Below are 17,290 nucleotides of genomic sequence, written 5' to 3' on the forward strand. Positions count from 1 at the left end.
GTTCGCAACAGAGACATACAAATATGACATGATCAGATCAGTGCAACCTTGACTGCGAAAAATATGCGATAACTTAAAATAATAGCAACAGGTCTTAATGAAAATAAAAATTAAATCAGGTTCTTCATGTATTCTAGGCAAATGTATTTGTAATTTCATAGCTCCTTGACAAAAAGAACGTCTCCTACAATGTCAAAAAGAAGGATGAATGATAAAAGGAGGGACATCAGCATTGTCCTGAAAACTTCAATCTTGGACTCTCAACGATTTGCCTTTGCAACTCTCTCAATCTCATCCTTCTTCTTTATAGCATAGCTGTAAATACCAACAAGGTTCACATATTACCTTTTGAGTCAGGAATACAAGGGTGATGAGATTGAGATTCAAGTTTCTCACCTGTTAGAAGAGCCTTTGGCAGCATTGATAAGTTCATCAGCAAGGCATTCAGCAATAGTCTTGACATTTCTGAAGGAACTTTCGCGAGCGCCAGTGGTCAACAGGTAAATAGCCTGATTGACACGGCGTAGTGGAGAGATATCCACAGCCTGTCTTCTCACCACACCAGCTGATCCAATACGGGTGGCATCTTCCCTTGGCCCGCTGCATACATAGTAGTTCAAGTGCAAAAATGAGCTAAAGTGACTATCAGGGGAGGCAAAAACAATATAAAGACAGAAATGCATATATGCTGTGCAATGTAGAACAAATCATTTACAGATCAAAATTAATTAACAATATTCACTTTGTGTACAATTGATTTAAAAAATTATGCATACAATCAGGGAAATGCAGACCTGTTGATAACTGCATCAACAATGACTTGAATTGGGTTGAGGTCAGTCAACAAATGGATGATCTCCATGGCATGCTTGATAATCCTAACAGCCATGAGCTTCTTTCCGTTGTTGCGCCCGTGCATCATGAGGGAGTTGGTAAGCCTCTCAATGATGGGGCACTGAGCCTTCCTGAAACGCCTGGCTTGATACCTTCCAGCTGTGTGAGGCATGAAGGTAGGGTGCTTGGCTGCAGTGGCAGTGATATAATCTTCTACAGAGATGTCACTAATCTGTAAGAGATTAAAACCGCACCGTGAGTTCAAAAAAATGAACCAAAATAAACCACCAAAAGGAAACAATCTGTGTAATTGAAAAAGATATCATATTGAAGCTAGTTTATAGATAATTTGGCAACATAAACAGACAAATGGTGTAATCGGTGAACTCGTAATGAAATCAGAAATAATTAAAGTCAGAGTAAGCAAACACATACTCATACTACATTGCAATCAAACACAGTAAAACTTCACACAAACACACTCATTACAATCAAACACAATAATACTTGAAGGATAGGCATACTAAGGAAAAATAACAAATATAAAAAACAATAATTGAGCAGAACAAACATAGGAAATTGAGAAGCAAAATCAATAAAAACTAAAGGAGGAGCGAACGCATTGTTAAACGAAAAATGACCTGAACTTCGTCATAGGACCAGCGGTTGAAGAGCATAACGCCGGTTTGAATCTTATCTTCATCGTTAACAGGAGGAACAACAGCATCTACGACAGCTTCCGCCATATCTTCCCAATTCACCTACGCTCGTCAAAAATCGATTCGTATAAGCACACAGAAAGTAACACTAGAGAGAAAGAGAGTAAAACCTTGACGGATGTCGACAACGTATGGTAATTGCAGAGTGCAGGGAAGCTGAATGGATGTGACGGTGAAGCAAGAGGAACGGAACCCTAATCGCAGGATTTATTAAGAGTTGTGGATTTGGGCCTCAAATTACATATATATCCCGGCAGCCCATTCAGACAATTAAAATCAATGTTTTAACTAATTGTGGAGGGTTGATTTTTTTTATTTGTTTTTTTATACATAAGAAACATAAATTTTCTATTTATCGCCATTTAAAATTCCAAAAGAATTGATCCAGAATCAATGTCAATTTGTATTTAGCTCGTGACAGACTGCTCGTAATCCATCTTTTTAATTTATCGTACATTCCCACTAAAATTCGAGGGATAGAACGAAAAAAATAGTGCTAAGAGGGACACAACGAAAAACATTCAATGCATTGTTATACTACCCCATTCACAAAGAGTCTTAGAGGAAGACAGAACGAATAAAAAAGAAGAGATTTTTCATGCAAGGAAGTAGTATTTGTCAATGTATTTAACCGACTACTTTTTTGGTGAGCTCATTCAATCTGGATCGAAGAATTTTAGAAATTCGAACTCTAATATATTTGATAAATGTAGTACTACAAAATTGGCAGAAAAATACAACATTTCAAGTTTCAGAGCAGTCTGCCTCGTCATGTGATTCTAACACAAAATATAAGATACTACTACAAAACTGCGTCGGAAAAGCAAAAATAGTGTTCAATCAAGAGTGGCTACATATTCCATAGCCTTGGCCTTGACAGATTCAACGCGTTGTTCGTCACCGGTGGACTTCTCGTACTGGAGATACTTGTTGAACAAGAACTGCACAGCCATTGTTATTGTTAGATTATAGTGTGCGTAGATCCATCATATACATGCATTTATACTTATAAAGGAAATGATTCAAATGAATACATCTTGTTCGTAAAAACGCTTGCATTGTAGATTGCACTCAGCAAATATTGCAAATTGCAATGTACAAGTTCAGTGTAAGCGTTCTCACAAATAAGAGGTTTTTATTTGAATCTGATTAAGTCGTTACAAGTGGTAGCTCAGTCTACCTTCATCTTCTTTGGGGGAAGGCTCAAACTTATTGCTCTCTCAAATAGTGCACGGATCAAATCTGCATCACCAACCCGGATCTCCTGCTCATTCAACAACACCACATGTATGCATGTTACAACCAAATCCAATAATGTCTTTGAGATTAGTTGGAAGAGAGTGTTACTTGATCGAGGTACACGCTCCATAAATCTGTTCTCTTGGGATACTCCCTCAGCATCTTCTCGAACAAGGATCTTCCTCTGTCTGGAACCCCACATTTGAACTCAAGGATGGCTGTCTGCGTTATGAATTTTATGTGCTTGTGACGGGGGAGGCTCTTCAGACCCCGTTCCACCACCGACTGAACCCCATCACCATTTCTCTTCACAAGAGACTGAATCTTTCTCAACCACACCTGAATACCACAATATGCTTACTTACTACAGTTCAAATGGCTATGTCAATGGATATTTTTAACAAGAATTACTCTATACCTTGCACGAATGCTTGAACTTTCTACTCATCTTGTTAAGAAGATCATCAGCCAATTTATGTTGTTCCGTTCTCTCATACATGCCTAGAAGCGCAAGATTCACCTTTTTTGGGTCACAGTACTGCAATGCTCTCTCAAATATTTTTTGAACAGCCTCCTGACAAAGGATAATTGGAATTATGACGCTACTAATCGAAATGTCATCTAAAAATGGTCAAAATGCAAAAGAAAAGTTCAACAGTTTAAAGCACGTAATGTTTTAAAGACTATTACCTCTGGAGGATTGCCGTACTCATTTTCTAAGTTGAAGTAAGCAACCCAGATATTCAGCTTCTCAGACTCTTCTCGGATATTTATTGTTCTCAATGCCCTAAAACAACAATTGCATATCATGAGTTCATCACAAACACACACACAGGCTAGAGATACTCTTCATGCTAGGAGAAATTGTTCTCATGCACCACAAATAAAAAATGCCAACTATACCTTTCAGCAATTGACCGTGCCTTCTCAATATCTGCCAAAGAAAGCATAAATGCCATATACTTTATCCATAAAAAGCTGCTATTTGGAGAACTCCGAATAAGTTTCTCAAATTCTTCAGCACTCCTCGGGATATCTTTCTCTAGAAGCCTCTCTTCAGCAGCTCTTATTTCTCGTTCCCTTTACAAAAGAAGCATCAGAAAGTAAAACTCCAATGCTATAAGGAAACCATCATAAAGCATAAGTAAAAGCATTAATCCAAATTTATACAGAAATAGAGTAACATTCTTGTAGATCTAAGATACCTTTCTTCTCTAGCTTTCTTTTTTGTTTTCTTATCGGTTTTCTCTTCATTGCCATCTGTAACATCCACTACACTTTCACTAATATCACCTTGAATATCTAGGCTTTCTATATCATCCAGTTGGACCTCAAGTGGTGGCACAAGAGCCCTGGATTCTGCATCAGCTAGTAGAGGTATATGATCAACATCAGATCCATTTTCCATGTCCTCTGAGCTGCTCTGGGATAGTGATGGCTCAGATGTTGTAACCGAACCATTCATGCCAACGGTAACATCAATGCCTTGTCTTGAAGGTGTCGTAGAACCTTCCTCCCCTGCTATATATGAGTTCTTCATTCCCAAGGAAACTCGATTTCTCTCTTTATCCACCTATAAGAAAAGGTAGGAAATGTAAGAATAGATATTAAGTTATCAACGAAGAGTGATGTCAAGGAAACTCGATTTCTCTTGGACAATAAGGCACAATGCTTTTACAGTTTGAAAGATACTGAAGTGAGCAAGTAAGTTACAGGAAACTTTAACTAGAGGAGTAACCTTCAGAACTTTTGCTGTCACTATCTCTCCTGCTTTAAACTTTGCTGGTAGATCATCGACATGATCATCAGAAAGCTCTGAAACATGGCACAGACCAACCTAGATGAAAGTATAACATAAGAAATTTTTCAAGAATGATAATTAAAAGTATATAATCAGGCCTAGGAACTGAGAGTTGGAAGCAGGGAAATCAAAGGAAACCAATTCACTTACAACATTTGTCTGATCTATGGATATAAACAGCCCATAAGACTCAACCCGCTTGACTTTTCCATGGATTATATCTCCCACCAAAATTTGGTTTAAGTAATTAGCATTGGACTTTGGAGCGTCGGCAGCATTTGAAGTCCGAAGGGTAACTTCAGCACGCTTTGATAATGGCTCCACCGAAAGTACCCTGCAGACGATGTGTCAATGTGGCATACTCGCATAAATAGAAAGATGTTCCATTAAGATTATACTTACTTTCCAGTCACAAGTTGTCCAATCGAGAAATCCTTCTCAGGATTTTCAATAAAGTCGTCTGACAAATTTGAAATGAGGATTCTGGCATCAATATTCCGTGAAAGCATAATAAAACATCCTTTTTTGGACACGTTTTTAACATAACCCTGCAGCATACCGGAATGCAGTAAATAACTAATATATTCATGAAATACATTAGGACACAGTTCAATATATTCGAACTTGACATGGCAAGAACTTCATAAGTATATGAATATTCAATAATCAATTGTTGGAGAACTGATATAGTACATGTACTGCCATATCAGGATGAAGGTCTGTTATTGTGTCCACACGTCGAGTAGAAGTATGCCTGCAAATGATAAAACTTGAAATTGAGATTTTCCCATATTCCCCAAAAGGTTCTCAGCAGAATAGGTAGAAATTGAAATGCACGAGGAATTATAAATTGTATGATGCCAAACAGCAAGCATATAAATAGCACTTCAAAACAGCTACAACTCACATATCATCAAGGTAAAATGTCTTACCCTGAAGCATCTTGTGCTGAACGGAGGGATAAGTCAACATGGACACTCCCCTTGAAAGCATGGTTAATTTCCAAGACTCTACATTTCACAAATTGTCCTTCCTGATAACCAGAAAGTGGATTTGAGACCCATGCGTCAGTCAGTTCAGTAAAATGAACTTTGCCATAATGGTGCTGATCAATTTGGACCAGCAATCCTCCAACACCGGGAAGGATTTTAGAAATCCTGCCACCTACAACACTTCCTTGAACTAAATGGCTTAATGAATGACGATCAGAATCAGCTTCTTTGAGTTCCCCAGAAGCAGGTGGTGCATGCAAGACTACACGAAGTAACTTCTTCTCCTTATTCACATTTATTACGAATCCTGAAACAGCTTTGCCCACATAAAATTTCTTCTGAAAATCCTCAAGTTCACAGGGTTCACTTGAAGAGTCAAGAATATACAGCTGCGCCATAACCTCTCTAGAAACAGTCAGCCAGGCCCACTCAGGGTCGATCTTATACACAAAACCATAAACACGTTGTCCGTAGGAAAAGTTTATGTCTTCAGAAGATAATGATTTACTCATTTCAGTATCTCCTGTACAACAAATGCAATTTACTCAAGTTTACCGCCAAATAAAAGCAAGAAATATGAATAAATGGAAATCAAACAATATGCATGGAGGTAAATAAAAGTTTAGATCTGGGAAAGTAAACCAATGAAAGGCTTTAATTAAGAAAATAATTAATACACTCCCATGAAAAACAAAGACTCCAGGCCTTGCAGCTTTGATGGCTGCTAGTAATTTGCCATCTTAAGAAACAGTACCGATGCCTTACCACTGTAAAAAAAGAACTATTCTAAACATGCTAAATGTGAACATTAGATCAGATGATGTCCCTTACCTTTAAGTAAAGATGGCTTGACTGACAAATCCCATCCATGATATCCCCTATTACTCTCTGTCCTATTACCCTTCGAAACTATCCTTGCAGTCAGTTTTTGACCAACTCTATATTCCCTGAAGGGATTTTCAGCAGAGTTATCATCCGTTGCCTGCAAAATCCATTAAAAATCATGATTTCCAGAGTTTCCAGTAGAAAATCACAGGGAAGGAGGACAAATCCTATTCTTGACAATAAGCGACTGAAGGATTTCTAACCTCAGTTATATGTATTCTTCCATTACATCCAGAACCGAATTTTACTCGAAGTTCAAGAGGCTTTGTTTCAGAAATCTGTAAATCAGAGGCGGCATTCAGGTCAGTTGAAGAACAAAACCAAAGATTGCTAAAATATAGCTCAGACCCACTAGTAAATCTGCAACCACATGGCTCCCAATTCAGAATAATGACTATATACGAACCTCTGCTTGAACAAGAGATCCAACATCATAACTAGACTTCTTTGCACGCTTAGAACTGGATGTCTCCATGCCATCACTCAATGACTTGAGAAGCAGTAGCAATCTCCCTCCAGTTGACGGACCTGGAAGAGCCATTACAGTGGCCGTGACACTGCACCCAAAAGTAGCAAAAAAAATAAGAGGTCAAATTTATGAGTAGAGAATTTACAGAACAAGTTCTTCAGTTCAATGAACTGTTTCTGGATTATCATCAGCTTCATCCTATAAAAGCTCAAGAGATTCAGCACTATCCCCTTGGCCAGGGATCAAAGCAATCAAAAGTTTCAACAAATGCTACATTTACTTTCATTGATAAAAAAACTGGATGCATAGAATATTAAAATTAATCTCAATAGATCCATTGCATATACTTGAATGGATACTTTTTTGTATACTTTAACGAAATAGTAACAATTTAATATTCTCGATCAATTGTACACTTTAATGCACTAAAAACAGTGGGATATCCAAAGGCTAGGGATAAATCTTCAATTTATCTGTTTTTCTAGGTAATTTCCATCCATACCGTGAAGGTGTGATAGCAATTGGTGTACAAGGTTTGTACCATGATTTTCAACACAAATGAACACAGCTATCCTCATAAATGAGAAACCAACAGTTTTGATTAGGTTATTTTAGTACTTCTAAATAAAGTAGTCTAATCTAGACAATAAAAAGAAACAGAACACAAAACAAAAACATGAGCATTGGAGCTCACATGCTATCTGAAGTAAGAAGTTACCTATCAAAGACAATGATGTACAAAGCACACTTTTCTTAACTCGATTTCACTAAAAGTCTGAGCATTGCTTTAGAAGAGTATTTGGTCATTACCTCTGTCCATGGGAAAACTGTGTAATCGGAAATCTCTGGGTATTGTAATCTGTCAATGATGCATAACCTATCGAGTAATTATATGCTGGAAGAGAGAGAACCTGTTCAGAGAAAGGGGGGAAACTTTTAACACATCCTTAAGTAAGTATCAAAACCAAATGAACAATATAAGAGAAAACATTGCTTACCAAATAATTTTCCTTTACAATCTCAACAATTGCATTAACCACTTGATTATCCTCCAACTCCTTATGGGCTTCTCTTTTGCGCTTCTACAAACAATAACATACTAATTAAGTACATGGAATGGGAAGGAACAACAGTACTGGTTTCATAACCCACATAAAACAGCCGACATTTATTAAACAGGAAAATAGTTTGGCAACAACTACTACACTTTTTTCCGATGATGAAGCGCAACTTAGTTGGTAAGACATTTCTCCTCCACTCAATAGATCAGGGGTTCGAGTCACCACAGGGGTATAGAACCATTATGATCCTCTTAAAAAAAATATACTTTTTTTCTTGGAGACAGACCTTTTTAAGCGTTTTTGAAGCAGAACTCTCTTCCTTTGTTTTATTTATGAGCTCTGGCTTTAATGATAAATCTACAAGGCGTTCAATCCTGGAAACATCAAGAACTGCAGCTCGAACAACAGAGTGCTTTTCCAAAGTGGTTTCAGCCACTGCAAAGGATAATATCCTGAAAATCAATTTTCAACAAGATTAAAGATTTTATGGATTTTAGGCCAGTGACTTACAGTGATAATGTGAGATAAAGCCAAAGACATCACTATATTCCTGGAAGCTGATAACAACACCAAAATCTTTAATTTCATGTACTGTTCCTTCAATGACACTGCAAATACCAAATCCATTGGTCCATTTCAGCGGAGGGCCCTGAGTGTCTGATACTTGTAGCTCCGAAATCTGACCAAGAAACAGCTGTGTAACATAAATATGTACAACAAATAGCAATAGAACCAAAATAGATGGACTGTTGGCCAAAATTGATAACGGAAAAGGAAATTACTTGCAAGGTGAAAGCTTGCAACATTAATTTAATAAGATAAGTAATTCTATCACAACAAGAATATGTATTCCAGACGAACTAAAATTGAAGATATTACTAATCATATAACGGAATTCTCTATCCTAGTGCTTTCCTTTTGACAGAAGGTTAAATAAATGGCTTGTGGCTCTTCTTACACTGTGCTTCAGAGGGTTAGTCAACGATTAACAAAATTTCAAGTGTTACCTTCTCTTCCAAAAGAAAGTATTCTTGTATGAAAGATGCATCAGTTGAAGAACACAAAGACTGCTTCAGTGATAGTGTTATTCTACCCGTATCACTGGAAATCTGAAAAGAGATTTGAAAGTACGATTAGAAGACAATCTCCTGAAGTTTTCCATTTACAAACTAAATCCAGATGTTGTGCCTACATCCACAATGTTGCTTCGTACAGACTGCCCAACAAAGAAGACTTCAGAAAGATCTGATCTCCTGTCATCAGTAACCTGTAAAACATCCCAGAAAGTAGAAGCACAAACAATATATCAAACATCAAACTAGCAGTCACACACAAAACATTAACAAAAAAATGATACTTATTTGTATATACCTTGCTTTTGGGAGCAAATCCAGTTAACCGTCCCATAAAGCGAACGAAGCAACCAGCGTCAATTATATTGCATATGTAACCCTGGGAACAGATGAACATGAACCCAAAAGGAAAGGTTTATCAAGTCGATCCTCTACATGTTGGTATCGAAGGTGTTCATCTTATATATTGAAGTGACACAATAAAGACACAAACATTCTTACATGAACCACAGAATGGCAGCTAATTTGGCTAATTTCAGCAGGAAGCTGCTCGATTGAGTTAACCAGAGAATGCTTCGCTGTGAGTATCAGATTGTTTCCTTCAACATCTGCAATATTACATACAATATATATAAGCTCAACCATCAAAAACCTCAGCTCCTAGGCTATCTTTATACTAACATACCACTTTCAGGTATCCAATCTATCTTCATAAGGTAAATTATTGACACTAATTACTCAAATTGCACCCATACAACATGTACCACATCCTATATGCTGCTTCCACCCCCACCCCTCAAAAAATTGTGTGTACTATAGCATAACACAAGAAAGAAAGTCTAAGACAGATTATGTGAAAAAAGAACATTGATGAGATTACCAAGAACCAAGAGTTTATCAAAGTGGTATCCTGGCTTCATAACAGACATCAACAAAGTGGCAAGACCTGTTAAAGTTAAAGAAAGGATGAAAAAATCGTTGGACCTTCAGAAGTATGGGGCGTAGCAGAACATGGAGTTAATTTGAAAGGTAATCAAGAATTCTACACTACCATGGTGGTCTGCCAAATGCTCAAGAACTACGGTGCCTTTCATGCGACTTGATTCATGGACAGCCACTACTATTGTTTTGGTTGCTACACTCTCAACAACTCCAGAGACTAGACTGCCTGGTTTGATTAGTTCACCCTCCGACCCCCTGCCAAAATTTAACATTCTTAAGGTGAATTCATCCATGATAAGCATGTAAGAAACATAGGAAGCTAGCAAATATAACGTTACACAATTCAGGCTAATGAAGTGATTAAACAACAGAGAAATATTTATGTTTCAGAAAACAGTTTTTATGCAAAAATTATTGACAACAAACCTTGTGGGTGTGATGTTGAAACTGAGATTTATCCGGTGCGAAGCAGGAAGACACTTGACAACTCTACATTTGACAACTTGTTCGACATGATACATAGAATGTATGTCACTGCCAGGACCCAAACCAAGTTCAGATCTGTAAAGAGAGAAGCTCAAAGTTCAGCTAAGGTAAAATAATCAAACAAAACATTAAATTAGTTAGCAATACTACATTAATAATAAAATCAAAAGTCAGGAAGAGGAAGCCAATAACATCCATGACAAAAAATCCTCAAAGGCTCTGAGACTAACCTAGGGGCAAATCCTTGAACCCCGTTGTAGAACCGAACGAAGCATCCATGCTTCTCGATCTTTGTAATCCACCCATGAGTGACTAACCCATCACTCCCATCCGCATAAGAACTAAGGATCTCAAGCTTCGATTTCACCTAAATGATCCCAGTACAAAAGAATTGGGGAAGTGAGACAGCAAGAAATAATAAAGATCTGATAGCACAACTTATCTCACTAACATATTAAAAAACTACAGATGCATTTTAATAGCTACAATTTGCATCCAGCAATCATACTCTCCTCTATCTGATACATGCAATTGTAAATAATCATTTCAACATAGATCCTCATAGCAAGCTGAAATAATGATCCAATTGTTACTTCCCAAATCAGAACTGCTCAGCAACAACATGGTGCTAAAATTTAAACATGCTGCTCTTTTCACACAAAACTTGAAAACTAATCCATTTGCTGAAAATAGCATCAAGCTTCAGTACTTCACACAAAGGTTAAAATTACGAAAAAGTGGCATATCTCTGAATATACAATAGGTTAAAAAGTAGTAGCAGAAAAAATATACGCTGGGAAGGACGTACAAGAGTTTTCTTGTGTGTAACTGTTATTCTCTTGGACTTGCAACCGAGAACACGAAAAACTAACTCGGTTCCGACCTGAAAAATGAATATACAAGGAAGATAATTAAAATTCCAAAAAAGCATCCAAAGGACCATTCTGCTCCACAAAAAATGCAACAATGGCTCTCATACATCGTACAAGAATAACAACCTCAAACTTTTTCCTGGGCTTTGTAATCTCAAACTCTGACATATGGCGGAGGGGACATAGTGCTTTCACACCACTAGCAAGTTGAACAATAGCACCAAAACTGTCGACTGCAATAACTTTAGCTTTTACAACCATTCCCGGCTTCACATCAGAGTGAGTGAAAACTGAGCCTTCAAATGCACTAGTCTGGTTGAAGAAAAAATAATGGGATAAGAAAATAATATTGCAAATTGCAAAAATGAAGTAAACATCAAACTAGATAAATGAAAATATTTTCCCATCCGTCCCAAATCTTTACTTTGTAACATTCCCCTCAAGTTGTGTACCCAAGAAGAAAAATTTGCTGGATAGTGAACAAGAGCTTGTTCTGAAAGTACATGTCAACATAACTCCTGCCAGCTTAGCTGTCTCCACTAATCTCAAATGAGATATTGTTATTGCTTAACGCAATATTTTCTATAATCCTATTTTGAACTGTAAAAAGTACAAAGGATAATTATTAAAAGATGGAGCCAAAAACCTTTAGAGTAGCAGTTGCAAGCCCTTCCAAGTGCCTATATCCTAGTATCCTGGCACGGGCAGAGCTACCTTCCTTAAAGATCTTATCCAATTTAACTTCCTTATCAGCTACATCATTTACCTGAAAATCTCATAGATCAGTAATAACAAGACAAGTTCACAGCCATAAAGTTAACAGGCAAGTTAACAGGCATAAGAAGTATATTTTGATGAACTTACATTGACATAAGCAGGGGTCGGAAATGGTTCAGTAGGAACTTCGAGAAGAAGGCCTGACCCTTTATCAACCCGGACTACTTTGCAATGTTCAAAGATGTCTCCAACCTTAACTAGCTGCATAACAGATATTTTCAAACGAGGAAGGAATTGTTATTTATTAGAAAGCAGAAATTTGTACTTCAACAAACTATGAAGGAAGTATAAAGAATGCAGGACTAGTAGCATAAACAAACTTACAGATGTTGAAGCTTTATTACTGACAAGTTGAGGACTCAATGTCAAACCAACAGCTCTAGTTGAAGGGTCGATAAACAAGATGCGAGCATTAAACTACAGAACAATCACAAGAGATCACATTCATGATATGGAAAATTAGAAGTCAGACCCACTTTGACAAATTAAAAAATCTTTGTACCACCCAGGTGGTATTGGCATAAGTTCATGCCAAACAGCTAAAATAAGATCACAGTTTTGATCCCAAAAAAAATGGATAACAGCATTACCTTAATATTTTTAGCATAATCATTCTTCCATTTTGAAGATGGAAAAGTTTTGTCTAGATTAAATATATCAACCTGTACATGATCAAAGACAAATCATATAAAAGATATAAAGATACTATTTTGGTAAAAACAACAAAGATGTTGACATACAGTTCCAGTGAAGTATGTAAGAAAGGATAGCAAAATGCCGTTTTCGAGAGTTGATTGCACACGAGCATTAACCATCATGCCCGGAACAAGAAGATCGATTGAAATACCCTTAAGCTCTTTGGTCTGCACATAAGTTTGTTGATTAAAAGGGTGGTATTTTAGGAAACAAAAGGAATAGTATGGTAATAGAATATACATACCACATATTTTGATACCACATCCATATCAGAACTCATATGGACTACCTTTCGAGATCTGTCCACACTTTTAACAATCCCTTGTAAAAGCTGGCCTATGCCTACATTAAGGTTTCTTCCCTCTGCAGCGTAAACAGATATAGGATATGAAGCATCTAGTAAAGGATACATTAACATCACTTCTAGTATGCTACAAGATATTATCTAATTAGTTGCACGAAACAACAATCAAGGTATCCCACAGCCCCGCACTAAATCAAATTAACAAGTTGTAACTGTCCAAATACTTAAAGCTAATAGGTGATGGTACTGAGTACTGACCTAACCTAACCAGATTTACAAAGAATGGAGATGGATAAGCTATTACCAAGGCAATTACATATTCCCCTCAAATTGCTCAATATAAATGGAGCTCGAATGCCATCTACCCTAAAGCTAAGTCTGCTTGTAAACAAACTGTATAAGCAGGGTAGACTATTGGATTACCAGATTGATTTTGCTTTGGCATAAATCCAGTAAAAGAGGGCAACCCAAAGTGAAGCATAAAACCATGATCCTCTATGCTCTTCACATATGCACTTAGCACCTGCACGAAAAAACATGTAAAAGTTGGTCACGCAAAAAGCTGCAAAACTTAAGACAGAATTTGATAACAATATACAACTATTAGTATCAAAAAGGTGAAAATAAAAGACTCACTAACACTTGACAGATATAAAAAAACTGCATACATAATAAGAAAAAGAAAATAGGAATCTAAACCACCAAGTTTAGAGTTCATTCCTTTTATCATGCAACTTACGATGAGCAAGGCTAGTAACAGTAGAGGAAGTCATATAATGTGACACTAGTGTGCATTAAAAAATTTATACCATCATGGACAGCAAAAAAAAAACATACAAAACTTTTTCAAGCTAAAATAGCAGTTCGATGGGTTACCATTCCTTCTTGAATAGAGTCCAGATTTAAGCTTTTGTGCAATGCAGATAGTCGCAGAGAAAGCCAGATCTTTCTCTTTGCTAATTCTTTCTTATCATCATCCACTTGCAAAACCACACAAGATACAAGCTGCCCTTTCTGGTAAATTCGAGAAAGGAAGCTATTATCCACATCCTGCCATATGGAATAGAGTCAAATATATAATAAAAAGAATGATAATTAACAAAATTCATCATCTCATTAGCTGATATCTCTTCTTTAGAAATATAAGTGGAAGGAGAAAATACCCCATTGACTTCATCACTGGAAATGGGATCAAATGCATCACTTGCACGAACCAGTCCCCTCAAGCCTCCAGGAAGGCTAACTATGATATCTTTCTCATTAACTTCAGCAATTACGCCCCATAGTTTCATTCCCGATGACACATTCTGAAATACATAAGGAAGTAAGACAAATTCTTAAAGCATATCCATAATACAATAAACATTCCAAAAGTAATTCTATAAGTTTGTCCCTGAATGGAGGAAAATCACCGTGGCATGCAAATTAACATAATTCAATAAAAAATACAGTATGTAAGAAAAATATGAATTATCATTCTCAATGATCAATCAAGTTGGCCTCCAATATTCTGCAAAGATTAAGTTGCCAACGGAACTAAAACATAGAAACTGTGAAATACTACATAATAAATATGCATTAGAGAAACCAGAACTACATATATTGATAAATGTAGTTGGACCTCCAAAATAATCATTACTGGTGGAAGTCAACCAAGAATAGTTATGTGCTTTGATAAATAAATTGGGCTAACACAAAAATGTATGAACAGATAAGTTGAAGATGTCACATTAAATTTCCAAATCATGTTTGATCAAAATTTATGTCCTGTTCTACCTAGCTATAGAAGAGAAGACCAAGAATAATTTCCAGAAAATTAGTCACTTCAAACAACTTACAAAGACTATCTTCATATCAAAGTAAAAGCAAGATGAGCATCTAAAATTTTCTGGGGATTTTTAGATAAAATTTAACAAAACAAAAGTGCTTTTTTGCAAATTGAACACCATCAAGTGCAATAACTTTTTAATGAATGTGCTCATACACTAACTCTTCATTGCCGCATTAGCAGAGGCATCAAAACAGAGCAGATGATACCCCACCCCAGTGCAACAATAATGTAAGAAAAATGAGGAATAAAGCAAACAAGAGCATACCTTTAAAGTGATTTTATTAGCAAACCTTGGCAATTTCCCTGTAATTCCATCTCCAAATAGCAACCCTAGATCATCCTCTGTCGAATTATTCTTATTTTGCACCCTTTTTTCCTTCTTTCTTTTCTTCAGGACTCTAATCTCTGTCTCAAAGTCCTTCTCCACTCCTTCCCTAGCCTCATTTCTCTCTTCCCTAGTAAGCAAAGTCCCTCCTAAATCACAAAATATAATTAAAAATGAGAAAGTTTAAATAACATACATTAACAAGGGAGTACAATAGAATTGGCATAGTCCTCACCCTTTAATTAATAAGTCAAATAATACTGATACAAATTGAGATGTGTTAAAAGAGACCTTCTATTTTCATTTTTAATTATCTTGAATCAAATTCAAAATGGAAACAGTAGCATATACACGCAGGGGTGGATTGGGGGGTAGCTGGGATAGAGCAGCACCCCCATCCGATTTTTATTTTTTTTAAAACCTTATAATTAGGTATTTCGCCGAGCATTTCGGACTTTAGCTCTCCCAAACTATATTCCAGCGTACACCCTGTATGTACGGACCATACCTAATTACCTTATTGCCACAACCATAAAAGGTAGAAATAAAATTTCCAGTCATTTAACATACAAACAGGTCTCACCAAGATGATATCAGATAACATAAATAAATGACAACCTCACAAACACAAGACTATTATAGAATATCAATTAAACTTCATATTCAATATGAAGCATACATGACATAAAAATGTAATAGGACTAGGAAAGAGATGATACTCAGTTGTTATCAACTCTGCATATAACATAGAGACATTTATTCATGATTCCACATACTCAATATCCATCAATCATCAAATCCACACCAGAAGCCAAGTTCTCTTGGCTGTCAACAACATGCATTTTCTTGAGTATTTGAAGCAGTAGAAGCCACTATCCAACCACCAAAAATAATTTCTTAACACTAACCAACTGGTTAGCTACATTTTCAAACATTAGAAAACAAATAAAATAATGATAACGACACATCCAGATTTAACATATTACTTACAAACCAGTAAGTACAATGAATTACCATTTTCCTTCTTTCAAGTTTTCCATTATGTCATCAATTGAAGTTTTCGGATTATATCACTTGTAAATCGCCCAAAGGTTGTATCAAGTAACCTAATGATATGTTTATTTCTGTAAGGACGAGTAGCCAAGTACAAACATAAATGTCCTCGTCTAGCTCTGCCTCCAAGTTTCAAGTTCCAACACCTGTATTGTGCTTTATTCTCCATTCTATAATTTTCCTGCTTTATGTTTTCCACGGTCCATCTCATTCAATTGCTAACTACATATGTGTGTACATGAAGGAACCTCACATAAGCATTCCAACTATCGTTCGTTTTCAATCAAAGTTATGCTGGCAATTTTATTACATTTAGCAACTTACTCATGCATCCCCTATAACTAAACACCAAAAATCTATTATATGCCACACTTGGATTTTGAAGGCAATTGATACACCGGATAACCATCAATAATTCTCAATGAGCATGCACCACGGAGAGGGTAAAAAGTGAGAAGAACCTCTTGGGAAGTCGGGAGCATCGTCTTCGAGCTGAAGAGGCAACTGTGACGAAGCAATGGGGCGGCCACGAGGTCTTTCCGAGCTAGGTTTCGAGTTAAATTTCTTCGCAGGCGGCGCCATTCCTCAGCAATCCGCCAAATAGAGGAAAATAATTCTCGGTAAAGAGCTATCAGTCCTCAGAGTTGCAAGAAAGACAGCGGAGAGAGAGGAGCGGCCGAATGAGAGGGTTTTTCAGGGTTTATGAAACCTAATTTATTTTCCAAAACCAAATTCATCATATTCGCAAATTTTCACAATAAACATTGGCAGGTGAAACGGAAATGTTGGGCTAAAAATGGATTTTTAATTATTTAATGGTGCTTCTTAATTTAATTCTGGGCCATTATTGTCGCTACTAAATCGTACTACTACACACGTATAATAGGGAGTTAAGGCCCAATTAACATCAATGGCGGCCACACAGAAAATT

At 36.7% G+C, this 17,290-nt stretch overlaps 2 protein-coding genes across 2 annotated transcripts; both read right to left on the minus strand.

The window, feature by feature from the left end:
* Nucleotides 1-94: 94 nt before the first annotated feature.
* Nucleotides 95-1,812, minus strand: LOC125186205 (40S ribosomal protein S5-like). Its single transcript, XM_048082553.1, has 5 exons — nt 1,664-1,812; nt 1,476-1,595; nt 795-1,066; nt 397-600; nt 95-315 (listed from the first exon to the last, which is right to left on the minus strand). The coding sequence occupies exons 2-5, from the start codon at nt 1,578-1,580 to the stop codon at nt 261-263; spliced, it is 636 nt and encodes a 211-aa protein (XP_047938510.1). The 5' UTR covers nt 1,581-1,595; nt 1,664-1,812; the 3' UTR covers nt 95-260.
* Nucleotides 1,813-2,227: 415 nt separating this feature from the next.
* Nucleotides 2,228-17,068, minus strand: LOC125186204 (rRNA biogenesis protein RRP5). The gene is made up of 40 exons (XM_048082552.1): nt 16,821-17,068; nt 15,247-15,455; nt 14,314-14,457; nt 14,027-14,200; nt 13,574-13,673; nt 13,091-13,209; nt 12,891-13,013; nt 12,741-12,812; nt 12,475-12,567; nt 12,238-12,351; nt 12,020-12,139; nt 11,500-11,685; nt 11,310-11,384; nt 10,732-10,868; nt 10,442-10,576; nt 10,125-10,270; nt 9,954-10,019; nt 9,575-9,681; nt 9,372-9,452; nt 9,193-9,267; nt 9,008-9,109; nt 8,511-8,679; nt 8,287-8,435; nt 7,938-8,021; nt 7,750-7,850; nt 6,877-7,027; nt 6,674-6,748; nt 6,417-6,567; nt 5,526-6,108; nt 5,287-5,347; nt 4,996-5,141; nt 4,744-4,927; nt 4,531-4,629; nt 3,998-4,365; nt 3,696-3,872; nt 3,483-3,579; nt 3,211-3,366; nt 2,901-3,131; nt 2,734-2,817; nt 2,228-2,494 (listed from the first exon to the last, which is right to left on the minus strand). Exons 1-40 carry the CDS (start codon nt 16,939-16,941, stop codon nt 2,390-2,392), a joined length of 5,670 nt encoding a protein of 1,889 aa, XP_047938509.1. The 5' UTR covers nt 16,942-17,068; the 3' UTR covers nt 2,228-2,389.
* Nucleotides 17,069-17,290: the final 222 nt, after the last annotated feature.

Source organism: Salvia hispanica, chromosome 5, assembly GCF_023119035.1.
Source record: "Salvia hispanica cultivar TCC Black 2014 chromosome 5, UniMelb_Shisp_WGS_1.0, whole genome shotgun sequence".
Lineage (NCBI taxonomy): Eukaryota > Viridiplantae > Streptophyta > Magnoliopsida > Lamiales > Lamiaceae > Salvia > Salvia hispanica.